Source organism: Aquarana catesbeiana, linkage group LG01, assembly GCF_042186555.1.
Source record: "Aquarana catesbeiana isolate 2022-GZ linkage group LG01, ASM4218655v1, whole genome shotgun sequence".
NCBI lineage: Eukaryota > Metazoa > Chordata > Amphibia > Anura > Ranidae > Aquarana > Aquarana catesbeiana.
The window spans coordinates 878,006,401-878,028,256 of NC_133324.1; the positions used below are offsets into that span (position 1 = coordinate 878,006,401).

Here is a 21,856-nt window from a genome sequence, read left to right on the forward strand (position 1 = left end):
TAGGAACTCACAATCTTTCTCTCCTCACAGAACTGGGATGTGTGTGTGTACACACACACACGCGTTCCTGCTCTGCCTCTCGTGGCCACGATCGCTCGTGGTCAGCAGTCATCGTGACTGCCGGTCACAAGCATCGGCACCCCCATGGTGCAGCGGGGGCACGCGCCTGCTATCCCGCTTAAAGGGACCAACGTATAGCAACGATGGTTCGCGGGATAGTGCCCACCTGCTGCAGTATAATGACGGCGGCTGGTCGGCAAGTGGTTAAAGTAAAACTATAGGTTCATGTTAAGCTGGCCTTACACAGTTATTTTCCCCTTTATCCACACAAAGTGGAGAAATCCCCCCCTGCCGGCATACTGTATTACTGTGCCACGACAGAAAATCTTCTAACATGTTCCTTCGACAGAAGTTGATTAACCGCCTCCCGACCGCCGGCCGTCAATTGACGGCCAGGCGGCGCGGCTCTTATTGCGGGAGGGCGTCATATGACGTCCTCCCATTTAAACAGGAAATGCGCGCGATCCTGCGCGCGCATCCCTGTTCCTTCGGTGGCGGCGTGTCACGGAGACACCGCTCGCCACCGTGGGGGGTGAACAGCCATTGGACATGGCTGTTTACCACGTGATCGGCCGTGATGAAGTCACGGCCGATCACAGATAGGTCCACCCCATTGTGCACGGCGCACGTCGGTGACGGAGTGTTCCCGGGAACACTACTCGTCACCGACGCCGGTAAACAGCCACTGGCTGGCTGTTTACCCACGTGATCGGCTGTGATCCATTCACAGCCGATCATAAATGTAAACACAGAGCGGTAACTAGCTGTTACCAGCTCTTCTCTCCTCACACACCGTTTCCAGTGTGAGGAGAGAAGAGCCAGAAGCAGCGAGTTACCGATCTGTGTTCTGTAGTGTCTGCACCAACACCACACCTGTCCCATCGCCCCCCCCAATTGTCATCTGTCACCCAACAGTCACCAGTGTCACCCAATAAAGTGCACCTGTCACATAAGGGACTGCCATCAGTGACCGTCAGCGGTGCTCCTGTCACCCGTCACAAATCAGTGACCATCAGCGGTGCACCTGTCACCCGTCAGCCATCACCCGTCACCCATCAGTGACCGCCAGCCGTCACCCGTCACCCATCAGTGACCGCCAGCCGTCACCCATCAGTGACCACCAGCCATCACCCGTCACCCATCAGTGACCGCCAGCGGTGCTCCTGTCACCCGTCACAAATCCGTGACCATCAGCGGTGCACCTGTCACCCGTCACCCGTCAGCCATCACCCGTCACCCATCAGTGACCGCCAGCCGTCACCCATCAGTGACCGCCAGCCGTCACCCATCAGTGACCGCCAGCCGTCACCCATCAGTGACCGCCAGCCGTCACCCATCAGTGACCGCCAGCCGTCACCCATCAGTGACCGCCAGCCGTCACCCATCAGTGACCGCCAGCCGTCACCCATCAGTGACCGCCAGCCGTCACCCATCACCCATCAGTGACCGCCAGCGGTGCTCCTGTCACCCGTCACAAATCAGTGACCATCAGCGGTGCACCTGTCACCCGTCAGCCATCACCCATCAGTGACCGCCAGCCGTCACCCATCAGTGACCGCCAGCCGTCACCCGTCACCCATCAGTGACCGCCAGCCGTCACCCATCAGTGACCGCCAGCCGTCACCCGTCACCCATCAGTGACCGCCAGCCATCACCCGTTACCCATCACCTGTCACCCATCAGTGACCGTCAGCCATCACCGATCACCTGTCACCATTTAGTGACCATCACCCATCACCAGAAAGTGTCCGTGGCCTGTCACCCATCAGTGACCATCGCCTGTCACACCGTCATCACCGATCAGTGAACGTCAGCTGCCACCTATCGCACAGCCCATCAGTGACCGTCACCTGCCACCTGTCACACCGCGTCATGTCCAAAAGAGTATACAGCAGTGAGGAGGCGTTCCAGATCCTCTCCATGACCGATGAGAGCAACGGGGAGTTCTCATCAGATTCCAATTTGGATTCTGATTCAAGTTCAGCATTTGAACCAAATAGTGAATCGACAAATGATTTGGAGGAAGAATGGGTCCCTCCCAAAAGGGCACGGCACTCTGGAAACCAGGATTATATTCCCAGGCCCAGTACCAGCGCTGCCACCACCAATAGGCCCCAGGAACAAATTCCCAGGCCCAGTACCAGCGCTGCCGCCAGCGTTAGGCCCCGGGAACAAATGCCCAGTACCAGCGCTGCCACCACCAATAGGCCCCAGGAACAAATTCCCAGGCCCAGTACCAGCGCTGCCGCCAGCGTTAGGCCCCGGGAACAAATGCCCAGTACCAGCGCTGCTACCACCAATAGGCCCCAGGAACAAATTCCCAGGCCCAGTACCAGCGCTGCCACCAGCGTTAGGCCCTGGGAACAATTGCCCAGTACCAGCGCTGCCGCCGGCGATAGGCCCCAGGAACAAATGCCCAGACCCAGTACCAGTCCTGCCACATCACGCCTGAGTACCAGCACAGGAAATTCCAATCCAACTACTGGAGTGTCACACCCCCCAAGAGCCAGGGCCTCTACATACATGCCAGATGGTCTTGCCAACCCAATATGGCTGCCTTCCAACTCGGCATCGCCAATTATTCCCCCGTTCACAGCACTGCCAGGTGTGCAGACCAACACCCAAAATTTCTCAGAGATTGATTTCTTTCATATGTTTTTGCCCGACAATATGCTGCAATTTATTGTGGACCAGACAAATTTGTATGCCCAGCAATATATTGCCAACAACCCCCAATCATCCTATGCCCGTCCTTTTGAGTGGAGAGATCTGAATTTGGAGGAGTTCAAAATGTTTATGGGCCTCACCCTAAACATGGGGATTACAAAAAAAAAATGAAGGACATGCCTATTGGTCCACCCAACCCATCCACAATATGCCCATTTATTCTGCCCTAATGTCCAGGTCCCGATACAAGATGATAATGCGCTTTCTTCACTTCAGCGACAACACCCAGTGCCCTCCCCACAATCATCCAAATTACGACAAGTTATACAAGATTCGCCCACTGATAAATTTCTTTTCTCAACAATTTGCAGAACTCTATGTCCCCGATCAGAAAATTTGCGTCGATGAGTCCCTGGTACCCTTTTCAGGCCGGCTAGGAATAAAGCAGTATATTCCTAGCAAAAGGGCCAGATACGGAGTAAAGTTATACAAGCTATGTGAGAGAGCCACGGGATATTTGTATGCATTCCGCATATATGAAGGAAAAGATTCCCAGCTCCAGCCCCCTGAGTGCCCGGCCTACATGGGCACAACTGGAAAGATTGTATGGGACCTGGCATACCCACTTCTAAACAAAGGATATCACATTTACGTTGACAACTTTTACACCAGCCTGCCCCTTTTCAAACACTTATACATCGCAAAAACCCTGGCCTGTGGAACCTCCAGAAAAAATAGAAAGGGCTTCCCACAATCTTTAGTGAACAAAAAGCTGCGAAGGGGGGAAAGAGCATCATTGAGATGCAACGAAGTGCTGGCCTTGAGGTGGAAGGATAAGAGGGACGTGCACATGATGTCCACCATCCATGAAGACACTGCAATTGTGGTACAAAGAAGACAAGGTCTCATTGAAAAGCCAACATGTGTCCAAGATTATAATCTCTACATGGGGGGGGTAGATTTTAACGATCAAATGATTCAGCCCTATTTGTCAATCAGGAGGTCCCGATTCTGGTATAAGAAGGTAGCAATTTATCTCATCCATTTGGCCATTTACAATTCCTACGTAGTCTACACCAAATCCATTGAAAGCCCCGCCCCCTTCCTAAAATTCATAGAAGAAGTTGTCACGTCCCTCATCTATCACCAAAGACCCCCCCAAGAAGACCTTCGCTCTGAGCCTGTTTGCCGACTCCATGAGCGCCACTTCCTCTTCAGCATTCCACCATCTGAAGCAGGCCGAAGACGGCAAAAAAAATGTCGCGTGTGCACCAAAAGAGGATTTAGAAGAGATACCAGCTACCATTGTCCCCAGTGTCCCTCCCAACCTGGCCTTTGCATTGGTGAATGCTTCCAAATTTATCACACATCCATAAACTATTAGCCCATATTTTTAACCATTTCCCCATTTTCATCATCTGTGCTGACCATTTTCCATTCTTTCCCAAATAACCATGCCACTGCCTTCCATGTGAACTGACCCTGGCCTGTTTTTTGACTATGCCTCTGCCTACCGTTTGGACTGCTTTCATGTGAACTGACCCTGGCCTGTTTTGTGACTATGCCTCTGCCTACCGTTTGGACTGCCTCCACGTGAACTGACCCTGGCCTGTTTTATCTACTCCTCTACTGCCTACCGCTTGGACTGCTTACATGTGAACCGACCCTGGCCTGTTTTATGGACTATGCTTTTGCCTACCGCTTGGACTGATCTGTTGCCCTGCTACTGTAGTACACAGGGGTCTCACATATGTGAGGGGCTCCAGAATTGTTTTTCCGGTTGGAGAAAACAATTATTTTTGTTTTCTCCGGGTTTCGGAATTAGGGTCTGGAGTCCGGAGGCTTCATAGAGATTTGGGTGGGTCGAAGCCTCTACCCTTGTGCCCCTGTGCACAGGTCTTACCTGATTGTGGCCCTCAGCCTGCTGCTGACTTACTGCCACCATGCCCATGCCTGTCGCGGTACAATAATGAGTGTCTGCAGTTAACAGTGTACCAGGACCAATATTATGGCTGTGCTGGCTCTCTCTGCCTGGACAATTTCTATGGACTGTGCTGTGCCGACTATAGATAATATTCCTGCCTGCTGCCTGGATAGTTAATATTGCTGTCGCTAAGCACCTCCCTGCCTGCTGCCTGGACCAGTGCTCTCCTCTGTGGATACTACTAAAAGCACAGGTAATGCTTTTTTTTTACCCTTTCTGCAATAGAATTTATTTTGGATTGTAATTCTTGGTATGTGCATGCTATGTGTTAGAAATATGAAGGGTTTTCAAAAATGATAGGTTGCCAGGAAATTATATATGTCATTTATGCTCCTAGAACGCCTGATGGTGCTACTTTGATGTTGGGCCTCTGTATGTGGCCAGGCTGTGTAAAAGTCTCACACATGTGGTATCGCCATACTCAGGAGGAGTAGCAGAATGTATTTTGGGTTGTCATCTTTGCTACGTACATGCTATGTGTTGGAAATATCTGATAAATAGACAACTTTGTGTAAAAAAAAATGTGTTTTCATTTTTTTCCACATTTTCCAAAAACTTCTGGAAAAAAAAGAACCATTCAAAAGACTCATTATGCCTCATAGATTATACGTTGGGGTGTTTGCTTTCCAAAATGGGGTCATTTTGGGGGCAATTCCATTGTCTTGGTGCTCCAGGGCCTTCAAAAATGCAATAGGTGGTTGAGAAATGAGATGTGTCATTTATGCTCGTAGATCGCCTGATGGTGCTACTTCAATGTTGGGCCTTTGTATGTGGCCACGCTGTGTAAAAGTCTCACACATGTGGTATCGCTATACTCAGGAGGAGTAGCAGAATGTATTTTGGGGTGTCATCTTTGCTACGTACATGCTATGTGTTGGAAATATCTGATAAATGGACAACTTTGTGTAAAAAAAAATGTGTTTTCATTTTTTTCCACATTTTCCAAAAACTTCTGGAAAAAAATGAACCGTTCAAAAGACTCATTATGCCTCATAGATTATACGTTGGGGTGTTTGCTTTCCAAAATGGGGTCAGTTTGGGGGCAATTCTATTGTCCTGGTGCTCCAGGGCCTTCAAAAGTGTAAATGGTGGTTGAGAAATGAGATGTGTCATTTAGGCTCGTAGAACGCATGAAGATGCTACTTCAATGTTCAGCCTTTGTATGTGGCCAGGCTGTGTAAAAGTCTCACACATGTGGTATCGCCATACTCAGGAAGAGTAGCAGAATGTATTTTGGGGTGTAATTTGTTGTATGCATATGCTCTGAGAGTGAAATAACCAGTTAATATGACAATTTTGTAAAAAAAAAAAAAAAAAAAAAAAAATCTTCATTTTGCAAAGAATTGTGGGAAAAAATTACAACTTAAAAAAAATCACCATGCTACTTACTTAATACCTTGGAATGTCTACTTTCTAAAAAGGGGTCATTTAGGGGGTATTTGTACTTTTCTGACTTGTTAGTGTACCAAGAAATGAGATAGACCATCACTACATCTGTGTGATCAGATGTGATCAATTTTCAGTGATTGGCACCATAGTTTGTAGACTCTATAACTTTCACAAAGATCAAATAATTTACACTAATTTGGGTTATTTTTACCAAAGCTATGTAGCAGTATAAATTTTGGCCAAAATTCATGAAGAAAAATTACTAATTTGCAAAATTTTATGACAAACAAAGAAAAAGGCATTTTTTTCACAAAATTTACGGTCTTTTTTATTTATAGCACAAAAAATAAAAAACCCACTAGTGATTAAATACCACCAAAAGAAAGCTCTATTTGTGTGAAAAAAAGGACGCAAATTTCATATGGGTACAGTGTTGCACGACTGAGTAATTGTCATTCAAAGTGTGAGAGCGCTGAAAGCTGAAAATTGGTCTGGGCAGGAAGGGGGTGTAAGTGCACTGTATTGAGGTGGTTAAACCACTTCCCATCCGGCCTATAGCAAAATGGCGGCTGGGCGGTGGTTCCGTTATCCTGACTGGACATCATATGACTTCTTCCAGGATAACGAGCCGGTGTGTGCCCGTGATCTGGGCAAAGAGCCTCTGACGGAGGCTCTCTACCACGTGATCAGCTGTGTCCAGTCACAGCTGATCACAGTGTAAACAGGAAGAGCCCTGTATCGACTTTTACTCTATCGCGTCTGACAGACGCGACTAGAGGAGAGCCGATCAGCTGCGCTCCTGGTATGCCACCCATGGCCACCAGGGATGCCAATCTGTGCCCACAAATGCCAATCAGTTCCAACCAGTGATGCCCAGTGTCACCCATCAGTGCTGCCCATAAGTACCCATCAGTACAGCCTTTCAGTGCCCAGTGTTGCCTATCAGTGCTGCCTATCAGTGCCGCCTTATCCATGCCCATCAGTGCAGATCAGTAAAGGAGAAAACGTACTTATTTACAAAATTTTATAACAGAAACTAGGTCTTTTTTATTTGTTTAGCAAAAAACAAAAACCCCAGGAGGTGATCAAATACCACCAAAAGAAAGCTCTATTTGTGGGAACAAAATGATAAAAATTTTGTTTGGGTACAGTGTAGCAAGACCGCGCAATTGTCATTTAAAAAGCAACAGCGCTGAAAACTGAAAATTGGCTTGGGCAGGAAGGGGGGGGAAGTGCCCAGTATTGAAGTGGTTAAACAGACACTCTCTTTCTGACCCCTCTTCCACACCAGGACACAGCTGTAGTACATTAGAAATAGATTAGATTCTAACAGTCCAAGGCCCCGTTCTCATTTTGCGTAGCAGGAACATGCGTTCCCACAATTTTTTTTTCCATGAGTCATATATAGGGCAGCCTATTCACTTGAATGGGCTGCCCTATGTGCATTTGTCTTGCCAAAGAAGCTCAGGTACCACATATTGGCACTGAACCAAGGGCATTTTTTATTACTGTTTAGCCACGATTGTCACGTGACAATTGCAGCAAAATCACACCGCCTTTGGGGTGCCATTAAGAATGATTGACGCACAAATGTGCTGATTCTGCCCACATTTCCAAATCACTCAACGTGAACTGGGCCTAATGGGAAGACAATTAAAGGATTACACAAACCGTGACCTTTTATTACGCACCAAAGTTCCTCCATTAAAAAACTTATAATGGTAGCATTAGGAGTTGTTTAAACAGTTTATCACAAAGAAATCAATAGAGTTATAAGGAGCATATCCTAAACTAGTCAACAACACTCCAGTCTATGGCGTCCCTGACCAGGTGCAGGTAATTACACCCCATCAGGCCGACATGTCCCAAGCCAACATCCTATTAGCAGAGGCTTTATGGCATGTCAAATATTTTAGCCAGCAGTCAACAGCCAGACACATTTCTGGCAGTTTATCACTCACTGAAGAACCAAATACAAACATAGAAGTCATAACTCATGACATGATTAAATTATATTAATAACAATCATCCACCCAAATGTAGAAAAGAATACAATAATTTTACAACTAAATTCCACTATATTGCAAGGTGCATGAGGCACGATACTTCTTTTGAGGAAGGCACATGTGAAAGGTATATGTGGTCTTGTTTAAAAGTTAACTTTATGCTGGATAATAAACTATTGATTATTATAACGTAGCGTGTGATCATAGGGAAAAATTGATACAGTTAGGGAACCTGAATCTGAAGGAGGGTCTGCCGACTACCATAGTTTCATCTGTAGCTCAGCAGCTTATTTTCCCATCGAAATGATGCACACATTCTGAGGGCCAATGACTCTGATACACTGGATCAGATTTATACTACACTGAACTAGACTCTGCTGAACTAAAGACCAGAAAAACAAATACATACTTTTCATTTTTATTAAAATTTATATTTGCCGTTGTTTATTTTGTAAAATCTTTTTCTGTAAATATTTGAAAAAATAATTTTTGCTTTTTGAGGAATGTTACTATATTTTAACCTCGGTTACATCTCTGTCTGGCATTAGATCATGTATTACAGACATTGCTTAGCAATCAGAATTGTTAAACAGATCCTGCGAATGGTACGCATTTCTGTTCAAAACATGCAGTTTAAGCGATTGTATGTGAAAGGGTTGCCAGATTAACCAAACACAGTGTCAATCACTCTCAATCTGCTAGCATGTCAACTGTTGTCCAGCAAACTGGAAAATCTGTGCAGGGGGAGCCCGAGTGTACCAAGGTCACATTGTCCACCTCCTAAATCTCTTGGTGCAATACTTTAGGTGCAGGAGAAGGCAAGTATGGATCTATAGGAGGGGTTAAAGCAAGGTTAGGATTTCATTTTTTTTTCTTCAACAGGAGCTTTCCCCCACTGCGATCCTGGAGGAGCTTTCTTGTCAATGTTTAGAATATAGTAAAGTGAACAAGCACAGGCAGATATTTGAGATGGGGTAGATTTAGGAATTTTCTTATTAGTGCTTCTCCATTGCAGGGAGGCAATGTGCAAATCCCTTACATAAACATATTTAAAGCAACTCCTCATTTTGAAACGCTGCTCTGTCAATATAAAGATGCTACAGGGCTGTCATCTTTATCCTCACATCACTGCCTAGTAAGTCACTTCCCTGCAATAAACATGCATGTTTAGTATCAGGGCAGGTTCAAGGCCAGTAACCAAGTAAAGAAGGATAATGATGACATTCCCAGAAATTGCATCTTCAAAAAGTCAGAAAACCTTTAATCTCATTCTCACTACATAAATACATTTTAAAAGGTTGTCCTTGCCACAGACCCATTAAGAAAAAATGATCAGTACGCAGCACAAAATAAAAAAAAATATAATTTGAATAATACAGAGGCTTTACAGATCACTTACCCTCGTGTCTATAGGTGAGCTCCTGGCATCCAGAGAAATACAAACACACTAGCGCACACAGACAAATGAAGAAGGAGAAGTATAATATAAGTAGGAAATCTTCCATTGTTTGCTGGTGAAGAGCAGCTACTTCAATCCAAAATATATTCCATCTAATGGTGAGCTCAGTTCCTGCGCTGGTCTGAGCAATAACTTGCAGAGCCTCATACAAATGCTGCAATAATCATTTACACATTAAGCACCTGGGGTGCCTATCTGAGAGCTGGCCACTGAAAGCTAGGCAGATTAAATAATGATTATGAAAATATCAGATCAGCCCCTCCCTGACAGGGGACTGGGCACAGGTAGGCTGCCTAGTTCCATATGTGTCCCCGAGTCCCCAGACTATTCCATGTGTACAGCTAGCAACAGTAACCTGGAGCTGCCAGCCAGTGTGCGCAAACAGCAAAACTAAGAGTGCACAGTAAACAAATGCAGCTCAATAATCTTTACTGCTTCACATCTAAAAGCTTTTATTCCAATTACCTGGTGCTGTACAATACAGAGGTCTACGTCTAAAACCTTAAACTGATATTTTGTTACATTTTTTATAGTTTCACCTACATCTCAGCATTTTTCATACCATACGGGTACAGTGGAGCGTGTTTTAGACACATTTTACACGTTCACATATATACGTGTCTATCTAAAAAGAAAAATTTGCGCTAGGTGTACAGAAAAAATATGTGACAGGAAAATGTGAATAAAATTATAATTTAAATATCCTGCAGCTGAAACACTATAACCCTGATAGGGGGCACAAAACAAAATATATATATAAAAAGTGCAGCGCTGGAAGACTACTACTACATATTAAATAAATGTAGCGCTAAGTCAACTTGTATAAGTAATAAATGTGCACGTGCATATAATGTCCCAAATAATGCCGTGTGGCTGTCAACACAAAAGTCCACAATCAGGGTAAATGAACCATGGGGCAATACATGCAACTTCTCAACGATGTACTCAGAAGTCTTCAAGGTAAGTAGAAGGATGGAATACGCTTACCAGCTGTGTTGGATTCTATTGCCATAAGCATAGAATCAGTAAGACTTTGTGCCACCAAGGGCAGAAACATGAGGTGATGGAGGCAAGGGTAGAGCCTCTATGGTGGAGGCAAGGGTAGAGCCTCTCTCGGCTATGGATGTCCCTTCTGGTCCACTAGAACTGGGTCAAAGATGATTTCCACAGATCAATAGTTCCTGTCTCCATGTGTTCATCTCTAGAGATGAACACATGGAGACAGGAACTATTGATCTGTGGAAATCATCTTTGACCCAGTTCTAGTGGACCAGAAGGGACATCCATAGGGACATCCATAGCCGAGAGAGAGGCTCTACCCTTGCCTCCACCATAGAGGCTCTACCCTTGCCTCCATCACCTCATGTTTCTGCCCTTGGTGGCACAAAGTCTTACTGATTCTATGCTTATGGCAATAGAATCCAACACAGCTGGTAAGCGTATTCCATCCTTCTACTTACCTTGAAGACTTCTGAGTACATCGTTGAGAAGTTGCATGTATTGCCCCATGGTTCATTTACCCTGATTGTGGACTTTTGTGTTGACAGCCACACGGCATTATTTGGGACATTATATGCACGTGCACATTTATTACTTATACAAGTTGATTTAGCGCTACATTTATTTAATATATGGTATTCATTCTTGTCACATGGTTTGTAGCAGCTTACTCACTCACTGTCCATCCTCATTTTTTAGGGTAGCGCAATAATTATTCCCTTCCTAAGACTACTACTACAGTAGACAGTGAAAATTATATTCAAAAGAAAAACAAAAACCTAAATGCTGACAAACCGTGCACATTAATATTCCACTAATTATCTGATAAGGATCAGTGGGTATTGATCATAAGGGAATAATAGTAAACACCAATTCAGATGTCATAAAAGACGTGCTTAATTATAATATAGTGTCCACAAAATACATATGTGAATGTTCCGTTGGGTAAATCCGTGACTTCCACTATTGACAGAAACCGTCACCACAGAAAAGATGGAGGCTTACCAGACAGCCCTTATGAGACAGCATAAGATATCCTCCTCTTATGGATGTTGTCCTCCCTGTAGATGGTTCCTGATTGAGAGCGCTGTAAAGGTGGTTTCCAGACTGAACCTCAGCAATAGAGGGGGGGGGGGGGGATCCCCTCTCAGCGATGATGAGAATCCAAAAAAGGAAGAGAAAACTCCAATAGTGTAAAAAAGTTTAACTTCTTTTTATTTAAATCGCCAGCAGGCATCCATGAATAAAAATTCCTTGCAAGGAGATTAAAAACAGCTCCAATGAAACAGAAAGTCCGCGCATGCGCAGTCCGTGCGTGCCTGTCTACCCTACGGCCGTTTTGTCAGAAATGACATCATCAGGGGCACGCCCACACGTCCGCGCATGCGCATTAAATACCCGAACGGCGGAACGAAAAGGTTCAGCCATTGGTCACCGGAGCTAACAAAAACAGCTGAAGTAACAGCAAAAGAAGAACACTGATTGGTTCAGATGATACTTAGCCTAGTTATAACACCTGCGGCCACCTAAACTATTGTAGTGCCATCTTGTGGACAACTAGCATATGACCACAAGAATACAATTAATTTTCAATTTGAGCACAAAAGAACTATTATGGAATTTCTAAAATAGTGCAAATGGCTGAAGGACAGTTCGTAACACCCTTTTAGGAAAAGACATTTATATGGCACTAAACCTCCAATTGGGAGACTTACTTCCCGCAATATTCTAAAATCATATTGTATAACATAAAAACATTTTGAAATAACTAATCAAACAGAAGTAATCCACACAGATTTAGGAAAACCAATGAATTAGTTATATAAAATAAAATAAAAAATAAAAAATAAATAATATATTTCATTTTCACTCTTTATTTCCACCTCTATCCTTAAAAGTACAAATTACCCTTTTGAGCCTCACAGCAAATTCCATTTAGAGGATTTAATTCCGAGATTGCTTAAGATTTATGAAAGACCAGAGAAGGCTGGGTTATACAGCTCTATTTCTCAGGAATATGTGGGGGGACATCAAAATGGGAGAAATATTCATCAACCATTATTGATGAAGCAATTGATGTCCCACTCCACATGCAAACCTCCAGAGACATGACAGTCGAGCTTATATATCCAGTTAGTCTCACTTCTAGATATACTACGTTTACCATTGCTACCTCTCCAGTGTGGTATATATTTTTCGAGGGCGATAAACGTAGTACCAGTAGGATCCCTGTTATGTTTAAGATCGTAATGTTTTGACACATTATGTTAGTCAAAACACTTCCGAATATTGGTAAGGTGTTCCCCCAATCGAACTTGCAACTTTCTAGTGGTGCGCCCAATGTATTCCAGACCACAGGGACACCTTAACAAGTACACTACGCACTTCGTAGTGCAGGTGATAAAGGATTTTATTGAGTATGTGACACCAGTACATGTTGATGTAAACTCTGTTAATCTCCTACCTCTGAAGGTGTTGATACTACAAACTTGACATTTCCTACAAGGGAAAAATCCCTTTAGATCCCCAAAGAAAGAAGGTCTTGTTGGTGGGTCTGGAACGTTAGGTGCTATGAAGTGCCTAAGATTTGAGGCACCTCTGAAAAGTATGCAAGGATTGTCACCCAATAACAGCCCCAGAATTCTGTCATTTTTAATGACAGGCCAGTGTCTTTTGATTATGCGTTTTATGGCCCAATGTTGGCTGGAGTAGGTAGTCAGAAAAGCCAAGCCGAAATCGTCCCTTTTCTCCACTTGTGATGGTTTGTCCACTGAAAGAGTCTGGCGATCCCTGTTGCCTACTTCTGTTATTAATGAGTCCAGCAACTGACCATCATAGCCCTTATTTAGAAATCTTAATTTAAGAACCTGAGCTTCTTTTCTATAATCCTCCAGATCGGAGCAATTCCTCCTGAGTCGCAAGAATTGACCCTTCGGGACTGCTGATAGCCAGGAACGGTGATGGCAAGAATCAAGTGGAATATATCCGTTCCTGTCTGTCTTTTTAAAATATGTTGATGTGGTAATCCTTCCATTTTCTATACTAATTTTTAAGTCCAGAAAATGGATTTGGGTGGCATTGACCTCATGAGATAATACAATACCTCTATCATTATTGTTTAAAAAAGACAGAAAAGTCATGACAGATTCGGTGTCCCCGTCCCATATAAAAAGGACATCGTCAATGAACCTTTTCCAGAAGATGAGTTCATTGCGTCTATCATGCAATACCACATCTTCTTCCCACTTGGCCATGAAAAGGTTGGCCATACTGGGAGCAAACTTTGCTCCCATGGCCACACCTTTCATCTGCAGGTAGTATACTCCATTGTGCCAAAAATAATTGTGTTTCATCGAAAAATCCAGTAGTTCGACCACGTATTTCTTTTGCGTGATCGAAATACTGGAGTCACGATGCAAAAAAAATTCCACCGCTTCATGACCTAGCTGGTGAGAAATAGCCGTATAAAGCGAAGCTACGTCCACAGTCACCAATAGGTAAGTTGATTTCCACTCTAATTCACCTAGCAAGTTGATAACATGCTTAGTGTCTTTCAAGAAGGAGGGGGTACCCATCACCAGTGGTTGTAAGTACTTGTCAATATACTTCCCGACTCTTAACCTAACAGAGTCAATTCCACTGATGATGGGTCTCCCGGGAGGGTTAACCAAAGTTTTATGTATCTTTGGTAATATGTACATAACTGGCATCTGTGGTGCCAAAGGTACCAAAAATTATTTTTCTTTCCTATTAAGAATGCCCATATCATAGCCCTTCTGGATAAGTGTTTTTAAGTTCTGTTTAAATTTAGATGTGGGATCAGCCGATAAGGGGGAGTATGTTTCAGAATCGCCAAGGATTCTTGACAGCTCATTGGAATAAGCCTCCTTGTCCAAAACCACAATAGCCCCCCCCTTATCAGCGGGGCGGACCACTATATCCTTTCTGTTACAAAGAGACTCCATGCCTACAGCAATATCTTGCCCAGGCCGGGAAGCTCTTGTATTCAAATTAGCTAGATCCTTAATAAGCAAATCTCGGAAGATGTTAACATTCGGGGCCAGATTGCCCGGGGGGTTAAAAAGCGAAGCGTTAGCCAAGTTGGAATGGACAATAGTTGAGGTTTCCCTCATTTCTTGTCTAGTTGGATTGCTCATAACATACCTTTTGATATTTAACTTCCGCGTATATTTATGTATGTCTATGAATGTTTGGAACTTATTAAGGTTCCGTGTGGGGGCATATTTTAGTCCCTTACTCAAAGTCAAGAGTTCCTCTTTAGATAGTTCCTTATTGCTAAGATTAATGATGCCACTAATGTCTAAGTCCTTCTTCTTTTTGGAGTAAAGTTTCCTCCCCCCTCTGCTCCCTCTCTTCCGTCCCCATTTCTTTTTTGGGCTCCCCTGTTGACCCTCTGAAAATCCCGTTGACTATGGGACAAATGAGGCTCATCATAGTTACCCTCTGCTCTTGGATCAAGAGCTACATTGTCCTTAGACAATGGAATAAACCTGTTCCTAGTGACCACACCATATTGGTTCCGTGTATCATTATTACTCCTAGACTCGTATGTTGATGTGGAGGACACATCAATCATCATCACCCTGGAGACACAGGGAGGTACAACATACATGTCCCAATCAAACAATGACATACGAGTAGTCCACAAGATGGCACTACAATAGTTTAGGTGGCCGCAGGTGTTATAACTAGGCTAAGTATCATCTGAACCAATCAGTGTTCTTCTTTTGCTGTTACTTCAGCTGTTTTTGCTAGCTCCGGTGACCAATGGCTGAACCTTTTCGTTCCGCAGTTCGGGTATTTAATGCGCATGCGCGGACGTGTGGGCATGCCCCTGATGATGTCATTTCTGACGAAACGGCCGTAGGGTAGACAGGCACGCACGGACTGCGCATGCGCGGACTTTCTGTTTCATTGGAGCTGTTTTTAATCTCCTTGCAAGGAATTTTTATTCATGGATGCCTGCTGGCGATTTAAATAAAAAGAAGTTAAACTTTTTTACACTATTGGAGTTCTCTTCCTTTTTTGGATTCTCATCATCGCTGAGAGGGGATTCCCCCCCCCCCCTCTATTGCTGAGGTTCAGTCTGGAAACCACCATTACAGCGCTCTCAATCAGGAACCATCTACAGGGAGGACAACATCCATAAGAGGAGGATATCTTATGCTGTCTCATAAGGGCTGTCTGGTAAGCCTCCATTTTTTCTGTGGTGACGGTTTCTGTCAATGGTGGAAGTCACGGATTTACCCAGCGGAACATTCACATATGTATTTTGTGGACACTATATTATAATTAAGCACGTCTTTTATGACATCTGAATTGGTGTTTACTATTATTCCCTTATGATCAATACCCACTGATCCTTATCAGATAATTAGTGGAATATTAATGTGCACGGTTTGTCAGCATTTAGGTTTTTGTTTTTCTTTTGAATATAATTTTCACTGTCTACTGTAGTAGTAGTCTTCCAGCGCTGCACTTTTTGTATATATACATATATACGTGTGTATAGAGAAAAGTAGTGCCCGTTTTCAGCTTCAACATATAAAAACGTGTTGGCCATTGCAGAACGTTATGCTTTTTAAAAAAAAAAAAAAAAATCTATATAAAATTAGAAACAAGCAGAAATTATTTTGCCAGCCTTTCTAAATATGCCCGATGATGTGCTTTTAAAAGGGGCTGTAAAGGCAGAAGGTTTTTTATTTTAATGCATTCTACGCATTAAGATAAAAGGCCTTCTGTGTGCAGCAGCCCCCCTAATACTTACCTGAAGCCCCTCTTTGTCCAGCGATGTCCACAAGTGTCTCAATCATCCGAGATTCTCCTTCTTGATGGGCTAAGACACAACAGCAGCGCCATTGGCTGCTGTCAAAGTCAGCTAGCCAATCTGGGGAGAGATGTGATGGGGGGGGGGCGCCGTATCTGACTTGACACAGGGATCGGTGACTCGGCTCGGGTGCCCCTATAGCAAGCTGCTTGCTGTGGGGGTACTGAACAGGAGGGAGGGGCCAGGAGCATATTAGAGGGACCCGAGAAGAGGAGGATCCGGGCTGTACAAATCAACTGCAACAGAGCAGGTAAATATAACATGTGTGTTATTTTTATGGGGGGGGGAATCACTTCAAGGTGCATATATACCCATACTATGGGCATTAAAGTAGATGAAAAATGAAATTATATACAGTTAGGTCCATATAGATTTGGACACAGGCACAATTTTAGTTTTTGTCAGGTATTTACCAAAACATATTCAAGCTATAGTTATATAATGGATATGGGCTGAAAGTACACACACTCTGGTTTATTTTGAGGTTAAGTACATCCAAATCGAAGGAAGGGTTTAGGAATTGCAGCTCTTAAAAATAGCCATCCCCCATGCCCCCTTTATCAAGGGACCAAAAGTAATTGGACAATTGAATCAAAAGCTGTTGATTTTAAGTGTGGTATTTGCATTTGCAAGCTATTGCTGTGAACCTGCATCATGTGTTCGAAGGATCTGTCCATGCAAGTGAAACAGGCCACTGTAAGGCTTCAAAAATCAAACAAATCCATCAGGGAGATAACAGCAAAATCAAATCCATCAGGGAGATAACAGCCAAATCAACAGTTTGGTACATTCTGAGGAAAGAAGAATGCACTGGTGAACTCAGCAACATAAAAAGGCCTGGATGTCCACGGAAGACAACAGTGGTGGATGATCGCGGGATCCTCTCTATGGTAAAGAAAAACCCATTCACAACATCCACACAAGTGAAGGACACTCTCCAGGGGGTGGTCGTATCATTGTCAAAGTCTACAACCAAGAGAAGATTTCACAAGAGCAAATATAGAGGGTTCTCCACAACCTGCAAACCATTCATAAGCCTGAAGAATAGAAAAGCCAGATTAGAGTTTGCCAAAAGAACATCTAAAAAAGCCAGACCAGTTCTGGAAAAGCATTCTTTGGGCGGATGAAACTAAGATTAATCTGTACCAGAATGATGGGAAGAAAAAAGTGTGGAGAAGACTTGGCACAGCTCATGATCCAAAGCACACAATGTCATCTGTAAAACATGGTGGAGGCAGTGTGATGGCATGGGCATGCATGGCTTCCAGTGGCACTGTGTCATTGGTGTTTATTGATGTGACAGAAGACAAGAGCAGCCGGGTAAATTCTGCAGTGTTTAGAGATATACTGTCAGCCCAGATTCAGCCAAATGCAGCAAAGTTCATTGTACGGTGCTTCACAGTACAGATGGACAATGATCCCAAAACACACTGCAAGAGCAACCCAGGAGCTTTTGAAGAAAAAAAAGTGAAATACTCTGCAATCACCTGATCTCAACCCAAATGAGCATGCATTTCACTTGCTGAAAGCAAAATTAAAGACAGAAAGACCCACGGTAATGTCCATGGGTTCCAGACTTCAGGCAGTCATTGACAGTAAAGGATTTTTTTATGATTATATTCATTTGTCTAATTACATTTGAGCCCCTGAAAATTGGGGGGCTGTGTATACAAATGGTTGCAGTTCCTAAATTTGTACTTGATATTTATGTTCAACCTCCTGAATTAAAGCTGAAAGTCTGCACTTCAAATTCATTTGGATTGTTTTGTTTTCATTTTATTCTGGTAGCATACAGAGCCAAAAGTATGAAAATTGTGCCTGTGTCCAAATATATATATATGGACCTAACTGTACATTGGCCCAAATGATACTTATAGGTTTGCTTAGGAACACCATGAGATATATGGTCAATAAAAGGACATATCCCTTTTCTTACTTGTGGCCACATGACCACCAACTCTCCGTCTGGCCCCTCTTCCTAGTGAGCAGCGGTTGGAGACTTTTCAAGAGGACTTTTGCCTTCCAGACTGCCAGAGCACACTCTGACCAATGCAACGCATACACAATGGAGTAAGCATCGTAATTCTTGCAGAGACAATGGAAAGCAGCTTCCAGATACCAACAACACTAGTAAGTGAAGCCATTTGTATAGAGGCTATATAGCGTTGTCGGACCTGAACAGGCACTAGGGCAATAAGCAGTGATGTGGCAGGACAGAGGCTTAAGAAGTCCCACCTACGGACAAAACACGCACAGGGGGTGGAAACACATTGTGACATCATCCCGCTGCCATTTTGTTGATTTTGTGATCAACTGTTGAGCTGAGTATTTAGCCTGTGTGCAAATAATGCTGGTTATAGTACTGATGTGCTTTTTATACATTGTAAGTGTATTTTATTCTTGGATTCTTAATAAAGATTATACACAAAGAGCACTATCAGTTTCTTTTTCTTGCTTCCTCATGTCCCATGTGATTGCGAGTGGTATCTGCAGTGTGGAGGAGTTTTCCTGATTATTAATTATTATCACATACAGAGAGCACCATTAGTTTCTTTTTACTTCTACAAATCCTATGGGATTGTGATTTATGTTCGGAGTCTGAAGAAGGTTGGAGGCCTTTTCTACCTTGGCAATTAACCCCAAAGGGGGCTCAGCGCTTTTTGACCTTTTCAAGGTCAAATGGGGAGGTGAGCGGCTTCATGTTACTGGTGGTGGAGATACATTTTGCACTAATTGTCTATGGGCTTTATTTATTATGAACTTTATGCATTTTGATTAGTATTACAAGTTGAGTTACACTTTTTTGTTATATATTTATTCATTGGGGGTGTTGTGAAATCATTTAACTTGCAACCATTTTTTTTTAATTTTTTGTGCCTGTGCCAATTGGTATTTATTAATTTAGTTAAGAGTAAGAGCTTTAAATAAGTCCATCGGCCCCTGAGGAAGTCATTCAGTAAAGAACCATACATGTAGGGCGGATTCCCAGTGTCATCGTCAAACTTCTAAGTTTTTGAGCTACGGGAGTGCCTTTTCTGTAGCGCCAGTGTTTTTCATTTTTTTCAAGCATACATGATTTGTAGCTTAATGTATTCATCTGTAATCTATATTTGTATATCTGGACTGCACTGCATAGTGGATTAGCTTATAAAAGTGCTTTGAGGCCTTCCATTAATCTTGGGGGTCAATTGTGATAGTAAACCTCTCATCTATGGGAATAATTACTGGGTGGGGGACCCAAGAAGAGGAGGATTGAGGCTGCTCTGTGAAATACCGCTATGCAGAGCAGGTAAGTATAACATGTTTGTTATTTTTTAAAGAAAAAAAAGTTTGACTTTAATATCACTTTGATGTGACCATAACCCCTAGAGTTCAACATGAACATAAATGGCCCAAGGACTTCATATTGCCTCAAATCGTTTAGTTGCATCATTAACCGCTTCAGCCCCGGAAGATTTTACCCCCTTCCTGACCATAGCACTTTTTACAATTTGGCACTGCGTCACTTTAACTGACAATTGTGCGGTCATTCGATGCTGTACCCAAATGAAATTTGTGTCCTTTTTTCCCACAAATAAAGCTTTCTTTTGGTGGTATTTGATCACCTCTGCGCTAACAACAAAAAAAGCGACAATTTTGAGGAAAAATACAATATTTTTTACTTTTTGCTATAATAAATATCCCCAAAAGTTTTTCTTCATCAGTTTAGGCAAATATTTATTGTTCTACATATTTATGTTAAAAAAAAAAAAAAAAAAGCGCAAACTTTTTTTTTTTTTTAACTAGTAATGGCGGTGATCTGCGATTTTTAGCGGTACTGCAATGGACAGATCGGAGACTTTTGACACCTTTTTTGGGACCATTGGCATTTATACAGCGATCAGTGCTAAAAAAAATGCACTAATTACTGTGTAAATGTCACTGGCAGGGAAGGGGTTAACACTAGGGGGCGATCAAGGGGTTAAATGTGTGTTCCCTCAGCATGTTCTAACTGTATGGGGATGGGAGTTACTAGGAGAGGAGCCATATCGTTTTTCCTACTTAGTAGGAAGAAACGATATGGCTCCTGTCCTCTAACGGCACAGGGATTTGTGTGTTTACACACACAAATCCCCGTGCTGGCGCTTGTGCATACAATCGTGCCCGCCGGCCACGCGCATCGTGTCCTCCCGCCGTGCAGCGGGTGCCCTCTGGTAGCCGAAAACGGGTAGGACGTACCCATACGGGATTTCACCCAGGAGTGCCCGTGTGCCGCAGTATATCTGCGTGACACGGTCGGCAAGTGGTTAACAACACTAAGAAGTTGTTCACTGAGCAGAATCCAAGATACCGCTCGTCTATACGGAGACATACATACAGGGGATTTCTTCCACGAACATGCTATAGTAAGTTTAGTAGTCAAAAACACAAAGATCAGTCTTTTGCTTAGACTGAGGCAGGTTCTCTACTGGTTCATTTAATAAAGCAATACAAGGTTATTGGGGAACCGGGATCTGCGAAAATTTTCCTATCAAAGCAAATACCTTGTTCCAAAAATCCTGCAGCTTCGTGCACTCGCATCATATATGATATATAGTACCAAATGATTGGCAACCATGCACACACAGGGGCAAGGAAGTCAGATAAAGCCTCGACAGGAGGAAGGGAACCATGTACCATCTGGTCATTACCTTTACATTTGCTTCCACTAGGGAAATATTCAGTGAACCTTTATATGCCGAGTGGAAGGAAGAATGCCATTTGCATCTTAGGTGTCTATTCATGGCTTTATATATGTTTTATGGGTTATTTTCTATTTATGATTGCTGTTTTGCATATTTTCTGGTATGATATTCACATTTTTTCTATTTGCATGGGTTTAAATAGGTGCCCGTTCTGATAAGGGACATGACAGATCTACTGTTCCCAGTCATCGGGAACAGTGATCTCTGTCATGTCCCTGGCAGCCCATACCCCTACAGTTAGAACACACCCAGGGAACACACTAAACCCCTTGATCGCCCCTAGTGTTAACCCCTTCCCCGCCAGTGTCATTTTTACATTGATCAGTGAATTTTTATAGCACTGATCCATGTAATAATGTCACTGGTCCCCAAAAAGTGTCATTTGGGGTCATATTTGTCTGCCGCAATGCGGCTAAAAATCGCAAATCGCTGCCATTACTAGTAAAAACAATAAAAAAATAAAAATAAAAGTCCATAAATCTATCCCATAGTTTGTAGACACGATAACTTTTGCGCAAACCAATCAATATACTCCTATTGCGATTTTTTTTAACCAAAAATATGTAAAAGAATATAGATTGACCTAAACTGATGAATAATCTTTTTTTTGGGGATATTATGTTTTTGGTATTATAGCAAAAAGTAAAAAAAATTTTTTCTCAAAATTGTCCCTCTGTTTATAGCGCAAAAAATAAAAACTGTAGAGGTGATCAAATACCA

General features: G+C 43.2%; 2 protein-coding genes across 10 annotated transcripts in view; both read right to left on the bottom strand.

The window, feature by feature from the left end:
* JAKMIP1 (janus kinase and microtubule interacting protein 1) overlaps nucleotides 1-21,856 on the bottom strand; it is a 343,790-nt gene that overhangs the window by 139,339 nt on the left and 182,595 nt on the right. The window lies entirely within an intron of this gene.
* LOC141125186 (uncharacterized) lies at nucleotides 9,388-9,636 on the bottom strand. Its single transcript, XM_073612300.1, has one exon. It carries the CDS (start codon nucleotides 9,609-9,611, stop codon nucleotides 9,498-9,500), a length of 114 nt encoding a protein of 37 aa, XP_073468401.1. The 5' UTR covers nucleotides 9,612-9,636; the 3' UTR covers nucleotides 9,388-9,497.

What these genes read in the sequence shown, in the direction of transcription:
- LOC141125186 (XM_073612300.1), bottom strand. Translation starts at nt 9,611, where the DNA reads ATGGAAGATTTCCTACTTATATTATACTTCTCCTTCTTCATTTGTCTG.